Below are 25,812 nucleotides of genomic sequence, written 5' to 3'. Positions count from 1 at the left end.
CGAGTAGCTCCCCTTTCTGCTTGCTCCGAATCACATCCGTTGAAAACTGGTACCACCTAAACTTGCGAAAGAACCTTTTTATTGATTTCCATGGATTTTTCCAGGAAGGGTGTTGATTTCCTGCCCGTTGCCGACACCTGCTTATTTCTTTCCTTGGCACCATCAGGGTGCAAGGCATTTGATGGAGCAGCAGTCAGAAAGACTTAGGGGTTAAAGCCAAGAGCTTTGTGGGAGCTATGGAAAGGGGCTTGGGAGAAGAATAAGAGGCATGTTCAGGGAAGCATCTTCCAGGGATAAGCGTCAACCACAAGGGTGAAGCAGCAGAGACCTTCAAGGCAGCCCAAAGATGCTTCAGGGAGCTGAGTTTGGTTGAGCTGGAGAAATAGGAGTCCTGGAAGGGAGATAGTCTCAGTTACGAGAACAGAGGGGTTGGCATGGCGACGTTTTGAAGATCAAGGTGGAGAAATTTGTGCTGGGTGTGGTAGTGGACAGGAAAGCAATCTGGGTATTTAAGGAAGGCCATCAGAGTTGTTTTGAAGAGCAGGTTTGTGAACAGAGGAGTCTGAGCTGAGCTGTGATGTTCAGGTGGGGGAGCCGTGAGTTGACCTTGGGCTTACAGCACACCTTGCATCTTGCTATCCCTATTATTCTTGACTGCTGCCAAAAGAGGCATCTACATGCTTTACAAGTGCAAAAGCCAATTTCGCAAACATTGCAATATAAAGCTCCCTAATTCAAGTACTATGCAATGAAGCAAACCCACTAAAAATATGCAGCAATGGAAACCCCATCTTTTAAAAAATAACAGCAATTTTAAAAAGGTCGAAAAAGGTGTGTCATCACCTGCCCTTGGGAACCTGAGAGTCTTTTGGGTAAAATTTAGCCATGTTAGAATTTCTACAACATCTGCCTTAGCATGTCATCTGCCTAACCAGCTAAGGTTGCAATCCTAGATACATTTACTGTTGAATAGACATGGATAAGAATGGGCTGCGAGACTGTGCCCTTCGCGTATCTTCTCCTCTGCTCCAAAGTTCACCACCCCAATCCTTCCATCACGTCATCTGCAGGGTCCTGAGCCCTGGCAAAAAAGAAACAAGATTTCTTGAACCAGTTTCCAGCATAACATTTCCTGAAAGTCATTGCAATAAGGCTGAATGGCTCATTGAACATTTACTTTAATTTACCTGGGACGCGGGTGGCGCTGTGGGTTAAACCACAAAGACTAGGACTTGCCGATCAGAAGGTCGGTGGTTTGAATCCCCGTGACGGGGTGAGCTCCCGTTGCTCAGTCCCTGCTCCTGCCAACCTAGCAGTTAGAAAGCACGTCAAAGTGCAAGTAGATAAATAGGTACCGCTCTGGCAGGAAGGTAAACGGCGTTTCCATGAGCTGCTCTGGTTCACCAGAAGTGGCTTAGTCATGCTGGCCACATGACCCGGAAGCTGTACACCGGCTCCCTCGGCCAATAAAACGAGATGAGTGCCGCAACACCAGAGTCGGTCATGACTGGCCCTAATGGTCAGCGGTCCCTTTACCTTTTTACCTGAGAGCACTGCTTTGGTGAGAGAAAACTGGTAGAGAAATACAATATAATGTATCTCAGTGTTCAGTAAACACTGAAAATGGTGTGTGTGTGTGTGTGTGTGTGTTTAATTGTTGCCGGGGGTGAAGCTGCATAGTATGTAATAACAGACAACCCACGCCAAGCAAATTATTTTCCACCCACAAGATCCTGTGCCGTGATCCTGTTCCTGTATGTTTCAGATGTCTCCTCCGTCTTCCTTCGGCATGAGCTTCTCCAGAGCCACTTCTTGGCCATTCAGTTCCCAGATGTCCCTCACAAAGATAAGCACCCGGAAAACTGGATTAAGGAGTAAGTAAATGACGAGGCATTTGCAGCGCCATATTTCAGAGTGGAAGGGGAATCGAGGAAAAGAACCGGACCCAAAGGAGGCCTTGTGATGGTTCCAAGACGGCCTTTATCTCATTTTCTGGAACAGCAGGGAACATGCTGTGATTTTAAATATAATTCAATGTAGTTCTTGGCTGGCTTTGTTCAGGGCTCGCCAGGAATACATCTGAATTTATTTATTTCTTTTAGCACCTGACTGCTTAATCTCCTTTGGCTTTTGTTAGCCCAAACTCAAAGCCAGATGAGGTGCAAAGAGAACATGGCAGGCAAATAAAAACAAACTTTGATGCCCAAATGAGCCAAGTCCCATCCTACCCCCCCCCCAAAAAAAAGCCCAAAGAAGACAACCTCCAAGATCAAGGTGGCCAGAGGTCAATGGGTGCAAGTGGTCACTTGGCACAAGGGAATTGATGTTGTTGTTGTTTAGTCATTTAGTCATGTCTGACTCTTCATGACCCCCTGGACCAGAGCACGCCAGGCACTCCTGTCTTCCACTGCCTCCCGCAGTTTGGCCAAACTCATGCTGGTAGCTTCGAGAACACTGTCCAGCCATCTCGTCCTCTGTCGTCCCCTTCTCCTTGTGCCCTCCATCTTTCCCAACATCAGGGTCTTTTCCAGGGAGTCTTCTCTTCTCATGAGGTGGCCAAAGGACTGGAGCCTCAGCTTCACGATCTGTCCTTCCAGTGAGCACTCAGGGCTGATTTCCTTAAGAATGGATAGGTTTGTTCTTCTTGCAGTCCATGGGACTCTCAAGAGTCTCCTCCAGCACCAGAATTCAAAAGCATCAATTCTTCGGCAACCAGCCTTCTTTATGGTCCAGCTCTCACTTCCATACATCACTACTGGGAAAACCATAGCTTTAACTATACGGACCTTTGTTGGCAAGATGATGTCTCTGCTTTTTAAGATGCTGTCTAGGTTTGTCATCGCTTTTCTCCCAAGAAGCAGGTGCCTTTTAATTTCGTGACTGCTGTCACCATCTGCAGTGATCATGGAGCCCAAGAAAGTAAAATCTCTGACTGCCTCCATTTCTTATCCCCAAGAGACCTCCCGGCTAAAGGGTCAAAGTGCACACATCCCTCTTTAAGCTGCACGAATCTTTTGAGAAATGTGAATTGCAGGTACTGGAAGAACCTGCCCACACTTGGGACCATATAAGGCATGAAGAAGGACTTAAAAACTCCCCCCACTCACTGCCGCCTTGGTTCTTCATTTTCTTCTCTGAAGGATACCAGTGTAATTTTCTGGTATTATTTTTACATTATAGTAAATCCTGTAAGAAGGGTTTAAACGACAGACATGGAAATTGCAGGCTGATGCGGAAATGTGGTGAAATTAACTCAAGATTGGGGGGAAAGAGAGAGAGAGAATTTGAGTGAATATAAAGTTGACTAATTCATGCATCCCTACCTCCTCGTTTTGATGCTATAGGAGATGGAGAGGGGAAAATCTGTCTCTAGATACGTTCTCCAGTTCATGAATGATTTTATAAATTTCTGTCATGTATCCTCCCTGGCAATCCTTCCCCTTTCCTTTAATCGCATGAGTTCAGTTGTGCCCAAGTGCAGCAAGGCTTGCATGCTCAATGTCAAACCTTTATTGGCATGTCAACAAAATTCCAGCCCACGCCACTCAAGGAGAAGACCTTAAGTGTTTTCAGCTGTTATGTCCACCATGGACCACTCAGAAGAGCATCATCTGCTTCAGGCCAAAGGGACCGTCTAAGCCAGCATCCTGTTCTCACAGGGGCCAACCAGATGCCCATTGTGGGGAAACCTGCAAGCAGGATCCGAGCACAAGAACAACTCTCCCTTCCTGAGGGTTCCAGGAAGTGGTACTCAGAAGCAGTGCTGCCTCCGATTGTGGAGGCATATCAGGGCCTTCCTGGCTAGGAGCCACCAATAGCTCTCTCCTCCATGACTTTGTCTCACCCTCTTTTATAGCCATCCAAGCTGGCCACAACCACTGTCTCCTGTGGGAGGGAGTTCCATAATTTTAGTTAAACAAAAACCACCAAAGGACCACCTTCAGTGGGTTGTGGGTTGCCATGAAAAGGCCACTCAGAGAAGAGAATTGTTGTCGCCCCGTGACAAGACAACGGACAGGCTGCCATGATCTCTGACCTGAGAGGTTGGCACTGAGCCTACCCGAAATAAAGGATCTCTTTTACATCTTGTGTACACAAACGCTTCTCCCAAGTCCAGGCTCTTGTTGATCTCAGATATCTTAAAGGGCAAGTGAGAGGTTGAAGTGAGCGTAAAAAGAACCATCTGGAGCTCTTTCTCCTGTTTCTGCCCTTGGGTGCAATTGAGCAATATTGCAATCCATGCCACGGAGAGGGTGTTTGCTCAGATTCAGTTTGCTCTTATGCTTTCTCAAAGGCGTCTGGTCAGTCACGGGGAGAGCATGATGCTGGGCTGGATGAGCCATGGCCCTGATCCAGCCGATGTTCTTCTTATGTTCTTAAGTTCTTACCAGTTTGTGGGAAGGGGCAAATGGCAAAGCTACCACCATCACTGAATAATAATAATAATAATAATAATAATAATAATAATAATTAATGGGCTACATGGGCTGAGCCTTCTATAGGAGCTGGATCCTAACATCTGAAGGGCTCCAGGTTCCTCACCACTGCTAGACCACCAGCTCCCAGGTGTAAAGTGGGTTATCTCATGCTCTTGAATTTGAGTGAGCCTCCCGCATCACCACCACCCCAGCATTAGTCTCCCCCCCCCAATATATAGCCAGCCATGGCCAACTGAACGCCCACTTCATTTCTCTCTGTTGCCTGATTTTCAATCTTCAGGTTGCATGTCGTGAGGGTCTTCACTCCATCGGTCAGTCTGGAGCTGTACGAAAAGGTAGATTCCTTAGTGTGCATCAAGGCCAGATTTCATCTCAGCGGTAAATTGTGAGTTGCACCCCCTTTCCCCTCCCCCCCCCACGGGCTTTCCGCCTATTTCATTGCTACTGGTTGCTTTTGTTTTGGTTGCTTCCCAAGTTCCTCTGTGGATTTTGTAGGGGAGGGTCTGGAAGGCACGATTTATCACTTGCAGGGTTGAACATTTTGTTCCCCTGTGGTTGCTGTTGTTGTTTTAAAGTGTTCTGTCCAAGTGGCACTGCCAGTTCAGGTGGGGGTCCACAAGACTGTGACCTGGGAGCAAGCAGTCGTTGAGAAATGTGCCATCCACCGGGTACAGAAAGCCATAGGACAAGCCCCACTGGTCAGACCAAAGGCCCATCGACCTTGACATCCTGGTTCCAACAGAGGCCTTGCAGGATGTTCACAAACAGAGCAGGAAGGTGTTAGCTCCTTCCTGGTGTTTGTTCGCCGCCACTGGCCTTCAGAGATCTGCTACTGAACCCATAAGTCTGAGCAAAAGTGGTTAACACCACTGGGTGGCAATGACTTGCCGGAGCTCAGCCCTTGGACTATATATGCTTAGGTTCAGCATAAGGCAGCTGCCAGCTGATCATTTTAAGTAGGAGCATAGGAAACCGCCTTGTACCGAATCAGGCCAGAGGTCTCTATATAGAGCAAGCTTTGGACACAAGCCATAGAACCCCAAATACTGATGCTCTCTGCTGGATTAAAAACACAATGCTTTGCCCAGAAACACAGTGGTTTGGTTGGCGGTTAAGGAATGCAGTAGGGGAGGAGTCTCACTGGGGTTCTGTTCCATGCCTTTTCGTCTCCTAGCTTTTTCGGCAAACACTTTGAGCGGATCGACATCATCCTAGACGTGGACATCAAAGCGGAAGTCAGGTTTGACAGCTATTTTGCAGGTGGCTTCCACATCAGACTGCAAGTGTGCAAGAGTGAATTCGCAATCGCAAGGATCATCTGCCCTTCGCAGTAAGTGCTGACGCAATTCGCTCAACGTGCTCATTCCTACCGTTTCGTCTGCATGCCTTTGGCTGAGAGAGCTGCCAGAGTTGGTCCCGGAATCCTTTCAGGAAACCAGATCCCTTCCCAGCCTCAGCACACACTCGGCTTCACTGCCTAAAGGTGGTGGTGTGGGACCATCAAAGGATAACCATTCAATGAAGTTTTGAGACATTCCTTATTTTGTTTCATTGCTTGCTGCTTGTCATCCTGGGCTTCTTTAGGAGGGAGAGTAGGATAGAAATGTAAAATATAACAATACAGTACAGTACAGTACTACAATATCAATAACAATATTGAAAGCATGTTTACATTCCAAGCAATGCAAAAATATCATTAGTGGCAGAAGAAGGAACTTTGCTTCTCCTGGCAGCATGACTAGAGATTAGGGCTGGGCAATATAGTGGTACCTCTGGATGCGAACAGGATGCAACCTGTGTCTGCGCGTGCGCGGGTCACAATTTGCCGCTTCTGCGCATGCGCATGATGTCATTTTGAGCGCATGTGCATGCGCGTGTGGCGAAACCCGGAAGTAACGCATTCCGTTACTTCCGGGTCACCTTGGAGTGCAACCCAAAGATGCTCAACCTGAAGCAACTTTAACCCGAGGTATGACTGTATATCATCCCAAATCAGTTTGAAATCCACATTGTGATATCGGTTTCATAATTTTTGACCTGACAATATATCATGAATCATGGTGTGTGTGTGTGTGTGTGTGTGTGCGCGCGTGCGCATGCGTGTGCTATGTAAAATTCGCAATGGGGGGGGGGGGGACCGTGAACCAGCCAATGCTTCTCTCAATTTCTGCCGCCCCTGGTAACTCTGCTGGTTCAGGGTTAATTCTGCCTCATTCAGGGAGGCAATAAATCACAAGAGCAGGTGCCAGCAAAAATCACAATGCGGGGAAAACATAATGCAGCCCAACTTCTCCAGTTCTTGGAAGTGTCTTACACATCTGTAAGATAAGCTTTGCACTCACCAAGAATGTGGGCTTCAGAATGAGCTTATAACAAGCTGCTGCTGTCCCAGACCCTTTACTTCGTTCTTTTGTTACTCTCTTTTTCCTGCAGCTTGTTGGTGAATAAAGTGAGGCCCATTGTAACGACCATCCTTGCAGCATCATTCCACAAGGCGGTGAGTTGCAGCTCCATGGACCCAGTGTGTGTCAGCCATGAAAGAGGGTTAAATAAGTCTTGGGGATATCATAAAACATATATTTGCAGATTACCAAGGTAGACAAGATGCCCCTACAATGATGTCTTTGGGTGCTTTTTAAAGAAAAAGAAAAATTTCCTTAAGAATGGAGAGGTTTGATCTTCTTGCAGTCCATGGGACTCTCAAGAGTCTCCTCCAGGGGTTGAGGATCACTCCATGGGAACTGTGGCACAGGTCCAAACTCCCCATAAGGCATAAGCGCAAAGCCTAGATTCCAAGTTAAAATGGCCAGATAGGGAGAACAGAACCATGGACAGAGCACTAGTGGGGTCCAGTGATCGATGCAAAGAGCATGAATTCTTACTCCTGGAGACATTTTGAAGACAACCCAGAAGCAAACAACCCAGAAGAAGCCAAGGCTTCTCCTTTGTCTTAAATCCCTTGGCTTGCATTTCAGGTGTGCAGAGCAGTGGAAGTGGTCATCAGCGTCTCAGGGGTTGATTTTCTACACACTGCCAATGGTGAGTTACTTTGACTAGCTGCCAAAACGTCTCTCTCCTTCATTCTCCTTGCCAACTTCTTGAATGTTTGTTCCTCTTTCTTCTAGAAAAGGAGCCACAAAAGGCTCATGGGCCTCAATGCTTATGGGCAGCATCAACTTGCCTTGTCAGCAGTATCAGTGCTTTATAAATGCATTGGTTAAATGCATACATTCAGCTACAAGGCCATGGTAGATAAATAGGCATAAAAGAAACACAGATAACATCACAAACTGCTCCCGGTGGGTGTCAAGAGGCAACACCAGTTCCTGACCTGCCCACATATTCTTTACATGAGAGCAGAGAGGTCGTTCTTTCACCTTGGTTTATTAATAGGGTGGAAAAGTTTCCCAAGAGCATAAAAACACAGGTTCCTATTGTTAGTCTTAATATTTGGTTTATTGGACCAATATTCACTGGTTAAAGTAGAGTTTGCAGTACGCTGGTTCTTATGCTTTGTAAACCACTTAGAAGCCTATTTTGGAATTAAGCAATAACTCACTATTGTCACTGCTGTTAGTTTAGTTTGTTAAATTTCACCATCGATGACCACTTAAAAAATCCCCAAAGCAATTTCTTATTGTTAATAATAATAATCTGTTACAGCCAGCTGGGTCATCCAAAAGCAAACCTTCCAGGCTAAATGTGGGCATGCAAGGAACTTACAGAGTTTCCCTGTTTTCCATGTTTGTTATATCCAGTGATTATTCTTCATTCAACCCTACTCAGCAATAGCTGTAACTGGGGGTCAACAAAAAGAGATGTTTTGCCACTCCTTTGGAGTGGTCCGGTGTCCCCAGATAGAATGCACTGATAATGATAATAATAATAATAATAATAATAATAATAATAATAATAATAATAATAATTTATACACCACCTATCTGGGTGGCTTCCAACAAAGTATTAAAATACAGTGGTCTGTTAAACATTAAAAACTTCCCTAAACAGGGCTGCCTTCAGATGTCTTCTAAAAGTCTGGTAGTTGTTCTTCTCTTTGACATCTGGTGGGAGGGCGTTCCGCAGGGCGAGTGCCACCACCGGGAAGGCCCTCTGCCTGGTTCCCTGTAGACTCACTTCTTGCAGTGAAGGCCCTCAGCACTGGACCTCAGTGTCCGGGCTGGACAATGGGGGTGGAGACGCTCCTTCAGGTATACTGGACTGAGGCCATTTAGAGCTTTAAAGGTCAGCACCAACACTTTGAATTGTGCTCGGAAACGTCCTGGGAGCCAATGTAGGTCTTTCAAGACCGGTGTTATATGGTCTCAGTGGCCGCTCCCAGTCACCACTCTAGCTGCCGCATTCTGGATTAGTTGTAGTTTCCAGGTCACCTCCGAAGGCAGCCCCACATAGAGCGCTATGATCCTTTCCTTATCTTCACTCCCTGTGCCATGCACTAAATACATCCCTTGTGCCAGGGAAATGAAGCGTGGTCTGAACGTGATGCCCGTGCTTAGCAGGCAATGGCTCCTTGTGAACAAGATGTAGAGCCATACCCTCGTTCTGAAGCCTGGCTATCAGCAGTTGGATACTGTAGACAACATATGGTATTGCTGGCAAGGACCTGCACGTCTGAAATGTGCGTTTATGAGACTGTAACACCATCGCTGTGTTTTCTTCCTTGCAGTGTTTTTCTCCGTGGGCACAGTGGCTACCATGCAATATCAGCTCGCCAGCCTGCCATTGATAACTTCAAACTATGTCGCGCTGGAATTCAACGTAAGGAGCGTGTGTGACTGCAAAGCCCCCCAGCCCAGGGTCTCTCTCCTCCTGAAGGGAAGCTGATCTCCATACAAAACGTACACAGAGGAGATCCGTCTTCCACTCAGAATTAACCTAGGGAATATTCACAGCCACAGGATGTTGCGCTGGCTGCTTGCAAAAAAGGGGGGGGTCTCTTTAAAGGATTCACGGAACCGGTTTGGTTGGCGGCCATTAGCCTTGGCAGCCAAAAACGGCCAGTTTCAACTCACCATTCCCACTAGCCTGTGCTAGGACTTCTGCTAGAGCACCAGGGCTTCCTTTCCTCACCTTCACCCCTCCCTCACCCCCAATTGATGTGTTGGGAGAACCCCAAGAACATCACATGGGGGGAGGAGGAGAGGTATTTTTGTGCTCTTAGATTCTTAGGCAGGTATATTCAGCGTGTCAAGATATTGCTGGGATCCAACTCCCAGATACCAGAATTCCAAGATTGTGGGCTGGTAAAGGGACCCCTGACCATTACGTGACCCCTGATAAAGGTAAAGGGACCCCTGACCATTAGGTCCAGTCGTAGCTGCCTCTGGGGTTGCGGCGCTCATCTCGCTTTATTGGCCGAGGGAGCCGGCGTACAGCTTCCGGGTCATGTGGCCAGCAGGACTAAGCCGCTTCTGGCAAACCAGAGCAGCGCACGGAAACGCCGCTTACCTTCCCGGCAGAGCGGTACCTATTTATCTTCTTGCACTTTGACGTGCTTTTGAACTGCTAGGTTGGCAGGAGCAGGGACCGAGTAACGGGAGCTCACCCCGTCGCGGGGATTCGAACCGCCGACCTTCTGATCGGCAAGTCCCAGGCTCTGTGGTTTAACCCACAGCGCCACCCGATAAAGTGATAAAGGCTACCATTATTTTGAGTAACAGCGCTGTGCTTTTTCGCTCTTTCTCCAACCGCTTTTCAGATGATCATCCGAACTGGGGGACGATACATTACCCTCCCTGTCGGCGCAGGGCCTGTCACTCTCCCTGTCTTGCATCACCATGGTTTCTGCTTAGGGATGTCTCAGGCCAGCCTGGATGCCATCCTCATGGTTCTGATCCAGATCCGCGTGCAAGAGTTCATTTCCACCCCGGAAGTGGTGAGTGGCGGCACGTCAGGTAGAAGGGTTGCAAATTTCTCTGCTTGGCTCATCAAAATTTGCAGCTGGAGGCAGAAGGGGGCAGAGACTGAGTCATGTGACCCCAGCACCCAGCTAGCCTTTCGCCTTTGGGTGCATAGATAGATGATAGATAGATAGATAGATAGATAGATAGATAGATAGATGATAGATAGATAGATAGATAGATAGATAGATAGATAGATAGATAGATAGATGATAGATAGATAGATAGATAGATGATAGATAGATAGATAGATAGATAGATGATAGATAGATAGATAGATAGATAGATAGATAGATAGATAGATAGATGATATAGATAGATGATAGATGATAGATATAGATAGATAGATAGATAGATAGATAGATAGATAGATAGATAGATAGATAGATAGATGATAGATAGATAGATAGATAATTTATTACCGTCGGAGACCAGCTTATAAAACACACTTGGGGGTAGATTCCCAGAAAGAAAACATACAGTTAAAACAATGTACAACAATAAATTTAAAACTTATAAATGCGATAAGCATACAGACACTTAAAACTTTAAGATATTCCATATATAGAGATTACTCTGAATCTCGCGACTTCTCCCCATCTCCTCTGTGGGTCTTATTATCAACATTTACAACTGCATATTATTCCATAATCTATATTCTATATCAATCCATATTATCTATGGTATTTGTTACATTACAAGGGAGATTAAAATTCTGCTGATGTTTCCATCCGCTTGCCGTGGTCTCTTAAATAACTTAAAAATTATCCCCATTCTTTTTTAAAAGTTATAATAATAAATAATAAACCTTTATTGTCACTACACCACCTGTGTGCAGTGAAATAAAAAGAGCCCCCCTCCCCCTCCCCCATACACTCAGTCTTGTTCGCGCTCTGTGTGCTTGTCGGAAGTCAATTGCACCACTATTTATTTATTTTTTAAAGTTTTCGTCCTCTTGGTTCCTGAGTTTTCCAGTCAGTTTTGCCATTTCGGCATAGTCCATCAGCTTAACTTGCCATTCCTCTCTGGTAGCGACTTTGCCTTCTTTTCATCTGTGGGCTGTTGTCCCATACATAAAAGTCTTTTCTGATCTTTTGGGATGTTGGTACCTAAAATTCCTAAACAAAAGGCTCCTGGTTTTTTAACAAAGGTTATTTTAAACATTTTTAGTAGAGGGCACTTATCTATCCTGTTGCCAATGTTCATGCACGTTTCAGTTGACAGTGCAGTAGCTTTTTTTAAAAAAAAAGATTTCATTTATTTATTCACTAAATTTATATCCCTCCCTTCCACCAAAGGAGCCCAGGGAGGTAAACATGCCGATGTTACGACATTATAGTCAAAACATCTCAACACAGTTAAACGCTTTCCGCCATCGGATGGCTGAGTATAAAAGAATAAGGAGAGGCCTCGTGTCGCCCTTCATCGCAGAAAGCAAAATGGATTCAGCTGTTCCTTCTGCTATGTCCTTAGGGAAGGGCATTCTGACACGTCAGAGCACCCCTTGAATAATAATAATATAATAATAATTTATTATTTGTACCCCGCCCATCTGGCTGGGTCTCCCCAGCCCCCCAGGCGGCTTCCAACAAAGTATTAAAATACAGTGGTCTGTTAAACATTAAAAGCTTCCCTAAACAGGGCTGCCTTCAGATGTCTTCTAAAAGTCTGGTAGTTGTTCTTCTCTTTGACATCTGGTGGGAGGGCGTTCCACAGGGCGGGTGCCACTACCGAGAAGGCCCTCTGCCTGGTTCCCTGTAGCTTTGCTTCTCGCAATGAGGGAACCGAAAGAAGGCCCTCGGCACTGGACCTCAGTGTCCGGGCAGAACGATGGGGGTGGAGACGCTCCTTCAGGTCTACTGGGACTTTGAGGCCGTTTAGGGCTTTCAAGGTCAGCACCAACACTTTGAATTGTGCTCGGAAACGTGCTGGGAGCCAATGTAGGTCTTTCAAGGCTGGTGTTATGTGGTCTTGGCGGCCGCTCCCAGTCACCAGTCTAGCTGCCGCATTCAGGATTAGTTGTAGTTTCTGGATCACTTTCAAGGTAGCCCCACATAGAGCGCATTGCAGTAGTCCAAGCGGGAGATAACTAGAGCATACACCACTCTGGCGAGACAGTCCGCAGGCAGATAGGGTCTCAGCCTGCGTACCAGATGGAGCTGGTAGACAGCCGCCCTGGACACAGAATTGACCTGTGCCTCCATGGACAGCTGTGAGTCCAAAATGACTCCCAGGCTGCACACCTGGTCCTTCAGGGGCACAGTTACCCCATTCAGGACCAGGGACCCCTGACCATTATGTCCAGTCGTGACCGACTCTGAGGTTGCGGCGCTCATCTCGCTTTATTGGCCGAGGGAGCCGGTGTATAGCTTCCGGATCATGTGGCCACACCTGCCCGCCTCCTGTCCCCCAAAACAGTACTTCTGTCTTTTGAAAAGATCTGCCATTTTCAACACAACGCCATTTTGTGCCAACAGTTCTCCGCTGCCAGCGAGCTGACGACCGTCGTTGCGTCTCTTCTGTCACATCAAAAGGTGAGTGGATGTTTGCTTTTAAGAAGTGTGTGCCTTGTTTTATCTCCAAAAGCCATACTGCAGATAAGGAGAATGATAAAAACCACTGAAGGAAAAACAAAAAAAAGCAAGGTGGCAGCAAATCACCCTTAGCAGGCAAAATCCAACAAAAACATTTATTTAGGAAACTGCAGAGGTGTTCATAAAGGGCATAGCAGTCTTGTCGCAAGCAGCAGGGGCGAGGGTAGAAAATGTGCAAAAAGCCCCCAGCACAAAATTATCAAAGGCTTGTTGAAGCAGACAAGTCTTTGGCCGGGCATTTAAAAAGGAAAGCGTTGCTGCAGGCAGCTGTGGTTGGTGCAATGTGAGACTGGCAGGCGGAAGGCAAGGAGGCCAACAGTAGAGGGAGCCAGAGCCACAGAGAAGCAGAGCCAATGCCCCCATCTGCCTTTTCCCAGCTGAGTTCTGCTGAGGCCAAGGAAGAGCAGGAAACTGACTTACAGTTGCATCCCCTTGACCAGGCACAGGCAAACTCCGGCCCTCCAGATATTTGGGACTACAATTCCGTCATCCCTGACCACTGGTCCTGTTAGCTAGGGATGATGGGAATTGTAGTCCCGAACATCTGGAGGGCTGGAGTTTGCCTATGACTGCCCTAGACCAGGGTTTCCCAAACTAGGGTCTCCAGCTGTTTTTGGACTACAACTCCCATGATCCCTAGCTAGCAGGACCAGTGGTCAGGGATGATGGGAACTGTAGTCCAAAGACCTGGAAACCTAAGCTTGGGAAACCCTGGCCTAGACTGGTTATAAGTTAAGGAGGCAGGCAAGTGAGGGCAGGCTGATGTTTGTGGGGCAGTGCCCTATTTGCCTTAATGAACCAGCCTCCACTGGCTGCAGGTCTGAGGGACCTTCGGGAAAGATCCTGCCCCAGTGACTCGCCACAAGCACATGCCCACGTACAGGCATCTTTATTTTCGTCTGTTGGTCCAAATTGTCCATCGCTTTTTCTTGCCCAGCAAAGCAGCTTACAGCCAAACAAACAGATAATATGCCCCGCACAGATGGTGTTATGTACTGAGTTGAATAGAATCCAAACTGCAGCAGTCTGATTGGTCCTAGAACAATAGGATCCAAAAGGCAGCAGTCTGATTGGTCCTAGAACAATGCAGCAGTAGGATTGGTTGGCAGGAATCACCCAATCATGCTCCAGATAGAAGTGAATCCACAACCTGATTGGCTTACAGTAAAATTCCGGAATTAGCCAATCATGTGCAGCCCATTGTGTAAATAATGTATATAAAGCAGATACTTTGAGGGGACATTCATTCATTCCTCCTCACCACTATGAGCTGAATAAAGAGCATGAAATCACTTTGCGACTCTGAGTATATTTCACTGGCGACGAAGGTGGAATCCCGCTGAGCTGACTGCCACACACAGCACCGCAGCACCGCCACCTGCCGCACCGCTGCCTCGCACCGTGTATCCAGGCTTCAGCTCCGGGACACAAGGAACTCAGAATGGCAACCGACAGCAGCTTCTCGCCGTTCAACCCAGCATCTGGAGACCTGGAAGCGTACGCCTCCCGTTTCACCTTCCTCCTAGAAGCCAAAGGGGTCACTGATGAAGAAGACGCCAAGAAGAGGGCAATATTCTTCAGCGTCTGCAGAGAGGAGACATTTGAAATCGCCCGGGCTCTCCTTGCGCCTGAAGACGTTGCTACTGTTCCATACAAAACAATAATTGAACAGCTGAAGGGGCACTTTTCGCCACAGCCCTCAGTGGTGGCTCGTCGAAATGCCTTCTACGCAAAGCGGCAAGCCCCTGGGGAAACCATAACTGGGTTTGTGACCTCTCTCCGCCAAGCCGCCCGGTTCTGCAACTTCTCAGAGCTGGAGAACATGCTTTGTGACCGCCTCGTCGGTGGCCTGAAGGATGAGAAGCTGCAACGACGCCTCTACGATAAGAAGGACCTAACGTTCCAGGTCGCTCTGGAGGAGGCCCTGGCAACGGAAGCTGCCGAGAGGTCGACGCAAGAGGCACGGCCGAGCCAGCCGTCCCAACCGAGGGTCCACCACAAAGACCTCACCGACGACTCAGGATCCAACAGGGAGGAGGTGCACCGAGTACAGCAGCGCACTCAAGCAGCCCACATACCACAGCTGCCTCGACGAGAAGGAGGGAACTGCACAAGCTGTGGAGAAAGTCACGAGAGGAGGACCTGCCGTTTCCGCAATGCAGAGTGCAGGCAGTGCAGAAAATTGGGACACATCGCCCGGGTGTGTTGGGCTCGGCCCACCCGACGCCAGGCATCAGATGACCAATCCAAGAGCCCCAGGTCCCGGGGCCCAACGCACCAAGGCAACTCGACGGAGCTCACGGACTTCCAGGTATACCAGTTGTCCCACCCCAACATAGAGAAAATTTATGTAGAGGTACAGATAGAGGGGACCCCATGCCGCATGGAGCTTGACACGGGTTCAACTCTATCCATAATCTCGGCAAGGACCTTAAGGAAACTGTGTCCTACTGGGGGTCCCAAACTCAGGCCAGCCCCATTCACCCTCCGGGACTTCCAGAAACGTAAGGTCCCCACAATGGGGGTGGGGACCTTCAGGGTGCAATACCGAGGGTGGACGCGGCAACTGGACTTGCTTGTGGTCAAGGGCCCCTACATTGGCTTACTGGGATTGGCATGGTTTGGACCACTGGGGCTAGCCATCACCGGGGTGAACCACACGAGCTTACAAGTGGACGTGGACGCCATATGCAAGGAATTTACGGGGGTTTTCGATGGGAAATTGGGACAGTATACGGGGCCCCCCATTGCTCTACAGCTTGACCCCGCAGTATGACCGGTCAGGCTCAAGGCCCGCCGGGTCCCGTTCGCTATGAAACCCCGTATAGACGAGGAATTGGACCGACTCGTGGAGCAAGGAGTGCTGGAGCCGGTGCCTAATGCCCCCTGGGAAACCCCAATCGTCACACCCGTCAAGCCTAATGGTTCGGTCCGCATCTGCGCAGACTACAAATGTACCATAAACAAGGCCCTCACGGCCCATGCATACCCAGTGCCAGTGGTCAGCCATGTCCTTGCCACCCTGACTGGGTCGAAAATTTTTGGCAAGCTGGACTTGGCCCAAGCATATCAACAGCTGCCAGTAGATGAAGCCACAGCAGAGGCACAGACGACTGTGACGCACAGAGGAGCGTTCAGGGTAAAGCGGCTGCAATTCGGTGTCAGCGTGGCACCAGGCATATTCCAGAATCTAATGGACTCTCTCCTTAAAGGGATTCCTGGTGTCACCCTCTTCTTTGATGATGTGTTGATTGCCGGGCCCACACCCGAGGAGTTTGAGGACCCCCTCCGCACTGTTCTGCACCGTTTCCAGACGGCGGGTCTCAAGGTGAAGCGGGAAAAATGTCTACTAGGAGTGCCTCAGGTGGACTTTCTGGGATTTATGGTGGACGCAGAAGGGGTCCACCCGACTGGGGACAAGGTACGGGCCATTTGTGATGCCCCAGCGCCCAAGAACAAGACTGAACTTCAGGCCTTCTTGGGACTATTGAACTTTTACCATTCCTTCCTTCCCCACAAGGCGGCGGTAGCGGAGCCCCTACACAGACTCCTGGACAAGCGGGCCCCTTGGGTGTGGGGCCAGCGCCAGGAGGCTGCATTCCAGGCAGTCAAGGACTTGCTTGTCTCAAACTCGGTTTTGGCACACTTTGACGAGAGGCTGCCGGTGGTGCTAGCATGCGACGCCTCGCCCTATGGCATTGGCGCTGTCCTGGGACACCAACTCCCGGATGGAAGAGAGGTACCGGTGGCATACTTTTCCCAGACACTCAACGCAACCGAGCGGAACTACTTGCAAATCGACAAGGAGTGTCTGGCAATCGTGAAGGGAGTAAAAAAATTCCATGATTTCTTGTACGGGCGGCCCTTTACCGTGGTGACTGACCACAAGCCGTTGCTTGGCTTGTTTGCCCCCGAAAAGCAGACCCCCCAAGTGCTGTTTCCTCGCGTCCTCAGGTGGTCAATTTTCCTTGCCAGCTACCAGTATGCACTGATTCACCGCCCTGGGAAGGCGATGGGCCATGCAGACGCCCTCAGCAGGCTACCACTACCAGAAACAGGCCCTGACCCAGCACCTGCACAAGAGGTTATGAGCCTGGAGCTGCTTCCCGATCGCCCCATTCAGGCACAAGAAGTTGCACACCATTCCAAGAAAGATAGGGTCATCTCCCGGGTCCTGGACTGGGTGTGGAGGGGATGGCCCAGCAGCAGCCCCGGGCCAGAATTCGCCGGCTACACAACCCGCAAACATGAACTGTCGGCTCACAAGGGGTGCCTGTTATGGGGAAGCAGAGTCGTTGTTCCCCAGCCCCTCCGCAAAAGGGTCCTCACAGCCCTACACGAGACACACCCAGGGGTAGTAAGAATGAAGGCCCTTGCCAGGAGTTATGTGTGGTGGCCGGGGATCGACGGAGAGATAGAGGCCTGGGTCAAACACTGCCAGGCCTGCCAAGAATCCCGCCCAGATCCCCCAAGGGCCCCAGTCCAGTTCTGGGAGTCCGCCCGAGCACCATGGTCACGCCTGCATGTGGACTTCGCTGGCCCCTTTCAGGGGAAAACATTCTTCATAGTGGTGGACTCCTACACCAAATGGCTGGAAGTCGCACTGGTACCGTCCACTTCTACGTCCGCAGCCATCCAGGTACTACGCAGGCTGTTTGCAACCCATGGGCTCCCTGACACTCTCGTCTCAGACAACGGGACTGCATTTACGTCAGGAGAATTCCAAACCTTCACAGCGCAGAACGCTATCCGCCACATCCGTTTGGCGCCATTCCACCCTGCCACCAATGGCCAAGCAGAACGCATGGTGCGGACCACCAAGGACACCCTTTGCCGCATGACTCAAGGGGATTGGGAGTACCGCCTTGCCACATTCCTTCTAGCACAGCACAGCACCCCCAGCTCAACAACTGGCCGGAGCCCCGCTGAACTACTAATGGGTCGGCGCCTTGCAATCAGATTGGACCGCCTTCACCCCGATAGAGCTCAGGATGAGGTAGTGGTGGGGGAAGGCAGGAACGCCCGGACCTTCGAGGCCCAGGACCCAGTGTACGCAAAGAATTTTGGGGCAGGCCCTGCATGGGTACCCGCCACAGTCACCAGGGTCACTGGCCCCGTGTCGTACGAGGTGCTAACAGATGGGGGGCAATGCTGGCGCCGCCACTGCGACCAGATACGGCGACGATTCCCGGGAGAAAACCAGGAGGAGGAGGACAGGTCAGGGAACAGTGGGGCAGTGAGGCCCATAGAGCAGCAGGGGCAAGCAGGAGAGGCAGAATCAGTAAATACAGAGGGGACCCGTGAGGCCGAAAGGACACCGGAACCAGAACCACGACTGAGCGAGCCGGTTGCGCCAGACCATACAGCCCCATCACAGCCAGCATCCTTGGAACACGAGCCAGAACCTGAACACCCCAGACCAGGGAACACCCCAGGCCGCAACGCACACGTAGGCCGCCGGCGTACCTTGAGGACTATGAATGCGACCTCCCGGGCAGGACTGGAACTTAGAGGGGAGGGGTGTTATGTACTGAGTTGAATAGGATCCAAACTGCAGCAGTCTGATTGGTCCTAGAACAATAGGATCCAAAAGGCAGCAGTCTGATTGGTCCTAGAACAATAGGATTCAGAATGCAGCAGTCTGATTGGTCCTAGAACAATGCAGCAGCATGATTGGTTGGCAGGAACCACCCAATCATGCTCCAGATAGAAGTGAATTCACAACCTGATTGGCTTACAGTAGAATTCCAGAATCAGCCAATCATGTGCAGCCCATTGTGTAAGTAATGTATATAAAGCAGATACCTTGAGGGGACTTTCATTCATTCCTCCTCACCACTATGAGCTGAATAAAGAGCATGAAATCACTTTGCGACTCTGAGTATATTTCAGATACGTTAAAACCAGGAGAGAGAAACGCATCAAAAATATCCTTTGTGCCCCACACTTTTCACAGTGCCCCAAGTGTCCGCTGAAGGCGCCGCTGAAAATCACCATCTCTTTGGTCGGGATCCGGAGGATTATCCTGGAGCCCAAGAGAGCCGTCATTGAGCTTTCCGTCGAGATTGCCTTGTTGGCGAAAGGTCCGTCCGGGTCCCTCGTTGGGCTCTTTGTCATGAAGGCCGTAAGTGTTGGAATCAAGAGTTTTCTGCGTGGCTTGGCTTTCAAGTCCAGTGAATGGCAGGGAGGAAGGACTTTTCCAGTCTCCCCACCATCTGAGACGTTTTCCTCCCCCCTTGTCTGATTGCAGAACTTAAAACTGAGCGTCCATGCCTCTGTTTTCGGCGGCAGACTGTTATTCACCACAAAACTGGCCAGGTATCTTGCCTCACTGTTGCACGATCGCTTAGTCTCGGGGAGTCAAAGCAGAGCAGGGGTGGACTTCTTTGCAACTTGTGGGATGTTATAGAGCAGCCTTCCCCAACCTGGTGCCCTCCAGATCTTTTGTACTATAGCTCCCGTCGGCTGCAGTCAGACCCTGCTGCTGTGCGGTTGAGCTTGGAGTGAAAGAAGCCCAACAGTCTTGTCCAGACCAGAAAGCAAGCCTGACCTATAAGGCTCAAGGGAGATCACCTGACTTACTCTGGCCTATTGGGATACAGAACCTTCATAATAATAATAATAATAATAATAATTTATTATTTATACCCCACCCATCTGGCTGCGTTTCCCCAGCCACTCTGGGCGGCTTCCAACAGAATATTAAAATACAAAACCTATTAAACCTTAAAAGCTTCCCTAAACAGGGCTGCCTTCAGATGTCTTCTAAAAGACTGGTAGTTGTTTGTCTCTTTGACATCTGGTGGGAGGGCGTTCCACAGGGCGGGTGCTACCACCAAAAAGGCCCTCTTCCTGGTTCCCTGTAACTTGGCTTCTCGCAATGAGGGAACCGCCAGAAGGCCCTCGGAGCTGGACCTCAGTGTCCAGGCAGAACGATGGGGGTGGAGACACTCCTTCAGGTATACTGGGCAGAGGCCGTTTAGGGCTTAAAGGTCAGCACCAACACTTTGAATTGTGCTTGGAAACATACTGGAAGCCAATGTAGGTCTTTCAAGACCGGTGTTATGTGGTCTCGGCGGCCGCTCCCAGTCACCAGTCTAGCTGCTGCATTCTGGATTAGTTGCCTGTGTGGCTGGGCGTCCAGCAGTTCCCGTTTTTGGCCAGTCCTGGGAGGCTGCATGATGTGATTTGTCATGTCCGTCCTTTATTTTGGGATGCAACTGGCTCACTTGGGTCCTCCATCATGTCTCTCTTGACCCTTGTATACAATTTCTTCTTTCCACAGTCTTGAGCTGCTCCTGGTTTCTTCCCAAGTTGGACCTGTTAACGTAAGCTCTTTTCCATTTAGTGATCGACCGAATTGATTTGACGCCTTGATTGCACCTTCCATAGGGACAAGAATTGGCTACAGTATTAAAGGAGCAGAAATAGAGACACAGCTAGCTAGACTGAGACAGAACGCTCTGACACGCAAACATTTGCTTAAATAGGGGCCCCCTAGAACAGGCATAGGCAAACTCAGCCCTCCAGATGTTTTTGGGACTACAACTCCCATCATCCCTGTCCACTGGTCCTGTTAGCTAGGGATGATGGGAGTTGTAGTCCCAAAGCATCTGGAGGGCCGAGTTTCCCTATGCCTGCCCTAGCAGCTTCATCTTGGCCGCGGGAAGCCAGGCAAAACAGAGAGATGGAGCAGTGTTTGTGGAAGGGAGATGAAATTTGGCTCCAGAGAGCTTCAGGGGGGTAGGGGTAGGACTCTGACTCAGGAGAGGGGGCCAGTGATTTGTAGGGAAGTGTACCAGCCAGGAGACAAGAGTCGTAGTAGGGGGAAGCTTCAGGGCCAGAAGGTGGGGCACAGGATGGGTCAGAAGAAGAGGAGGAAGCAGGTCAGGCAAGTGAAGGGCCAGGTGCTTCCCCTCCCTCTCCTGCACCGCAGTATCCCAGAACCAGGAGGGGACTGAAGAGGGAGGAGCAGAGGCAATTTCCATGCAGGCATAGTCTCTGGCTGCATGCACAAAGTCCGTTGGGGGGAGGTACATAAACTGGTGGAGGGGGAGTGGTCCACTGTTGCTGCAAATGCCCCAATGAGTGCAAACCTGGGAATAGCTGCCTAAATGCTAAACTGGTGAGGGTGGATATTTGGAGCCAAAGAAGCCACTGCTAAGCTGTGGATGGAAAGGATCCTGACTCTGAATGAATTCCACTGGAGGACCCTTTTTTCTGCCATGCAATTGACACAATCTTCTCTAGATCATATTTCCTGGAGAGGTGTTGATTATGGAGGCATTGCCAACCACCCGAGACTTAAATCCTCCATGGGGATCAATCAACTCATCTCACAAGAAGCGGTTGTTGAGGAGGTCATTTGCGCTGATAGAAAGCAAACCGCCCCAGCCCACGCACCTCGGTTAAAATGCCCCTCTTGAGCCGGATCCAGTCTGAATCCCCCTTGCGACGGCGCATACATTCTCTGCCAGTTTGATTCCTGGATCACTGCCTCCGCTGTTCTGTCTTACAGGTCTCTGTCCTCGTGAAGTTGATGAAGTTGCTTATAGCAGAAACGTTTGTGCCACAAGTCAACGGTAAGACAGCTTAAGTCCCATCTCTGACACACCCTCTATACATGAAAAGCCCTCTCACACTTCCACATGCGCCGTGCCTAGAAAGAACGGGTCCAAGCGGCTTTCCCTGTTCTGCTCCTTTTCCAGGGAAAACCTTGGCTCTAAATCAGAGCAAACGGCAATCTGGAGAAAATTCAAATAGCTGTTTGCTCCGATGGAGCACTAAAGAGCAGTTTTCCTTGGAGAAAGCAGCTGGAAGTACGGATAAGCTCTAATACCTATCTCAACCTTCCCATGTTCATGGAGCCACAACTGCATCCGATTACTGACGCTTAAGACCGTTTAGATTCTCCATTTTTGTTTTTTTATATAAATAAATTTTTATTAGTTTTTTTAACATACCATTTTCAACAGTAATTAAACATATTTTTACATCTTATTCATTTTTTTTTATTTCCATCAGTCCTGTCTGAAAATTTTCCAATGTAATCTCTTAGTATACATTTCTTATTTTCCCTGTTACATTTAAAACTCAGAAACCAATATCTCTATTCTTTATCTACTTTGTAGCACTTCACATATTCCTCCTTACAAACTTATTGTAGTCCTACTGGCGTAATTTGTTGGTTACAGTTCCTTTTCAAATAGTTCATATACTTCTTCCAATCTTCTGTAAATCTCTGGTCCTGCAGGTTTCGAATCCTTCCTGTCATTTTATCCAATTCTGCATAGTCCGTTATTTTCGTCTGCCATTCTTCTTTCGTCGGAATTTCTTCTTGTTTCCATTTCTGGGCTAACAATACTCTTGCCGCAGTTGTTGCCTATAAAAACAATTTAACATCTTGCCTATTAATGTCCTGGCCTATAATACCAAGTAAAAATGCTTCTGGTTTTTAAAAAAATGTATTCTCCATATTTGTTGGTGCGTTTCTTTGTACTTGGATTTGGATGGCGCCTTGTACTCCTCCTTTCGACAACTCCTGCAGCCCAACTGGTGCCAAAGGTCTTGCTCTGCTTCCCTTTAGACCACATCAGTGAGGCTGAGAGAGGAGTCTCGTTGTGTGAGCATCCCAGGACCTCCGGGGATACTGCCCAGGCTTGTGCCCCGGTGTGCTGGGCCCAGGGGTAACCCGAGTAAGGCGGTCCAGGTCCGGTCCCGAATCCAAGGGTTCCACGAAGAGCCAGTTAAACAGGGCCAAGGCAGGACACAAGGCAGGAAACCAGGCGAGGTCAGGCACAGGATCACAGGCAGGATCAGGCAAACAGCAACATTGCTCCCACAACCTGGGGCGGGGTCCAGCAGCCTTTTTTCTCTGTTGGGGCAGTCCTGATCCCCGGGTGACTCACCTCCCTGTCTCGCCCGAAGGCGAGCACTCCTCCTGTGAGTACTCAGGTCTCTCCTTCTCTCAGACCTCAGTCTCTGCAGCTCGGGAGACGTCGGTGGGTTACTAGACCCAGGGGCCGCCTCAGCCTCCCCTGACCCAACCGGTAGTGGAGCAGCTGTAAGTGATGGCCCAGCTGAAGGCAACGAGGTCATCCCTGCATCTGGAGCCAGGGCAGGCTCAGGCCCCTGACTCGGCCTAGCTGGTGTTTGTTGCAGGGAAACCTGTGCAGACTGGGACTCTTCAGAATCAGGCCCCAGACTAGGTTCAGATGCCACCTGAGGCAAAGGATCCGGTGTGGACTGAGTCTCCTCTGGGTCCGAGTCTGAGTCCGAGTCCCAGGCCAGCACAACCAGGGAGGTCACTTCAGTATTGCTAATGCCGCGGTTTGACTAGCCTAGGCCAATGAAAAGTTTTGGGAATGCTGGTCTAGACTATGGCTCAGACATGACCAAAAGAAAATGCTCCTCTCTGCTCTCCTTTGCTATTGTGCTTATTCTGGTTGCTTTTTTCAGAGTGCCTGGACGTTGGGATCCCTCTGCCTCCAGTGCTACACATTCGCTGGAATTATCCAGTGATTCACTTTACGCAGGTAAGTCTGCCAGTGGTACCTTCCTTCCAGCCACGCATCCAAACGTATCTGGACTCTCTGCTCCATGTTCTCCACATTAGCAAATCCCACACATGAGACGCTTTTCCATGAATTTCCACATGCTAGGACTACTGGACCAGCCAGATAATCTGCTTTCCAAAAGAAATATTCCTTATATATAACTTCCCTAGACTCTACAGTGTAGCCCTGATTCAGCTCCAGCTGTGCTAAACTATGAGCAAGAACTAGTGGCTCTGGATGGAGATGCATATCCCATAATAATATAAGATTGAGGTTAACAGATTGAGGTTGAATCCTGACAAGACAGAAGTACAGTGGACGCTCGGGTAGCGAACGTGATCCATTCGGGAAGCACGTTCACAACCTGCAGCGTTCGCAACCAGCAGCACCGCATCTGCGTGCACGCGGGTCGCAATTCGGCACTTCTGCGCATGTGCAAAGTGTGATTTAGCACTTCTGCACATGTGCAAGCACCGAAACCTGGAAATAACCCGTTCCAGTACTTCCAGGTTCGGTGCGGTGCGCAACCCGAAATCGCACAACCCGAAGTGCCTGTAACCCGAGGTATGACTGTACTGTTTTGGGGGGACAGGGGGTGGGCAGGTGTGGGGGACTCCCTGGTCCTGAATGGGGCAACTGTGCCCCTGAAGGACCAGGTGTGCAGCCTGTGAGTCATTTTGGACTCACAGCTGTCCATGGAGACACAGGTCAGTTCTGTGTCCAGGGCAGCTATTTACCAGCTCCATCTGGTGCACAGGCTGAGACCCTCCCTGCCCGCTGTCTGTCTCGCCAGAGTGGTGCATGCTCTAGTTATCTCCCGCTTGGACTACTGCAATGCGCTCTATGTGGGGCTACCTTTGAAGGTGACATGGAAACTGGAACTAATCCAGAATGCGGCAGCTAGACTGGTGACTGGGAGTGGCCACCGAGACCACATAACACCAGTCCTGAAAGACCTACATTGGCTCCCAGTACGTTTCCATACGAGTCCAGCAGCCTGTTCTCACAGCAGCCAACCCCACAGCAGCCAGCAGGATCCAAGCACAAGTGCACTCTCCCCTGCTGCAATTCCCAGAAATTCCCAGCAGGAGCACTTTAAATAAAATTACAAACTGATGTGGATAGCTGATTGGGAAAAATGGAGAGGAACTGAAATGGATAGATTCTTCTATCCCTAGTTTCCATGGGCTGGAATGCAGAGAGAAGGCATGAAGACTCCTAGATCTTCTGCTCTTCACTGCTTAGAGCTTCCTTCAGCACTCAGCTTCTTCCTAAATTATGTAGGCCTGTCCTAATACGATCCCCACCATTTATTTATGGGAGTTGTTGTTTAGTCGTTTAGTCGTGTCCGACTCTTTGTGCCCCCTGGACCAGAGCACGCCAGGCACTCCTGTCTTCCACTGCCTCCCACAGTTTGGTCAAACTCATGCTGGTAGCTTTGAGAACACTGTCCAAGCATCTCATCCTCTGTCGTCCCCTTCTCCTTGTGCCCTCCATCTTTCCCAACATCAGGGTCTTTTCCAGGGAGTCTTCTCTTCTCATGAGGTGGCCAAAGTCTTGGAGCCTCAGCTTCAGGATCTGTCCTTCCAGTGAGCGCTGAGGGCTGATTTCCTTCAGAATGGAGAGGTTTGATCTTCTTGCAGTCCATGGGACTCTCAAGAGTCTCCTCCAGCACCAGAATTCAAAAGCATCAATTCTTTGGCGATCAGCCTTCTTGATGGTCCAGCTCTCACTTCCATACATCACCACTGGGAAAACCATAGCTTTAACTATACGAATCTTTGTTGGCAAGGTGATGTCTCTGCTTTTTAGGATGCTGTCTAGGTTTGTCATTGCTTTTCTTCCCAAGAGAAAATACTTTTCTCCCAGATGTCACCATCTGTTATTTATGGGCAACAATGAGCTAAACCTTTCGCTTTTCCAACGTCTGCAGGGGATGCTGGCATTGTGTGTGTGAGATGGCCAAGGGGACCTCGCATCCGAAGACATTCCACCTGGTTTCGGCTGCAGCAGAAAGTCAAGAGGGATATCTTAGCAAGAAAGAAGAACCTATACCTATCTTATCCTTTATTTTCCTAACTGTGAACTGCCCTGAGACCCCCGGGTATAGGGCAGTATATAAATTATAATAATAATAATTACAACAACGATAACATTTTGCACTTTGTTTCCTGCCTGGGGTCATGTTGAGGGTGATTTGCACAAATGCTAGATGCTAGTAGCAGGACACTCTCAAATAGGAGGCAGGAGCCTTTGCACAGTCTGTAGGTGGTTAGGCCTTGGGTGTTTTCCATTAACGGAAAAG

General features: G+C 49.3%; 1 protein-coding gene across 2 annotated transcripts; it reads left to right on the top strand.

Moving 5' to 3' along the window:
• The first annotated feature begins 1,496 nt into the window (after positions 1-1,496).
• Positions 1,497-25,645, top strand: LOC310764728 (BPI fold-containing family B member 3-like). Of its 2 annotated transcripts, XM_083619170.1 has the most exons (15): positions 1,497-1,561; positions 1,766-1,874; positions 4,720-4,824; positions 5,614-5,769; positions 6,873-6,936; positions 7,415-7,478; positions 9,124-9,215; positions 10,156-10,332; positions 12,835-12,891; positions 18,908-19,075; positions 19,202-19,269; positions 20,237-20,279; positions 21,470-21,533; positions 23,410-23,486; positions 25,441-25,645. In XM_083619170.1, exons 7-15 carry the CDS (start codon positions 9,153-9,155, stop codon positions 25,462-25,464), a joined length of 741 nt encoding a protein of 246 aa, XP_083475296.1. In that variant the 5' UTR covers positions 1,497-1,561; positions 1,766-1,874; positions 4,720-4,824; positions 5,614-5,769; positions 6,873-6,936; positions 7,415-7,478; positions 9,124-9,152; the 3' UTR covers positions 25,465-25,645. The 2 variants fall into 2 exon arrangements, with proteins under 2 accessions (XP_083475296.1, XP_083475297.1); XM_083619171.1 differs by lacking the exons at positions 1,497-1,561; positions 1,766-1,874; positions 4,720-4,824 and having other exon boundaries at positions 5,476-5,769.
• Positions 25,646-25,812: the final 167 nt, after the last annotated feature.

Source organism: Podarcis filfolensis, assembly GCF_964270895.1.
Source record: "Podarcis filfolensis genome assembly, chromosome: 6".
In the NCBI taxonomy this organism is placed as follows: Eukaryota; Metazoa; Chordata; class Lepidosauria; order Squamata; family Lacertidae; genus Podarcis; species Podarcis filfolensis.
Note: the sequence above shows the minus strand (reverse complement) of the source record. Positions and strands in the feature narration are given on the sequence as shown.

Bases quoted from the DNA above. Each gene is read 5' to 3' on its own strand.
- LOC310764728 (XM_083619170.1), top strand. From the start codon at position 9,153: ATGCAATATCAGCTCGCCAGCCTGCCATTGATAACTTCAAACTATGTC. The intron at 20,280-21,469 runs GTAAGCTCTTTT...TCTGTCTTACAG, and splicing joins CCCAAGTTGGACCTGTTAAC to GTCTCTGTCCTCGTGAAGTT. The intron at 21,534-23,409 runs GTAAGACAGCTT...TGCTTTTTTCAG, and splicing joins GTTTGTGCCACAAGTCAACG to AGTGCCTGGACGTTGGGATC.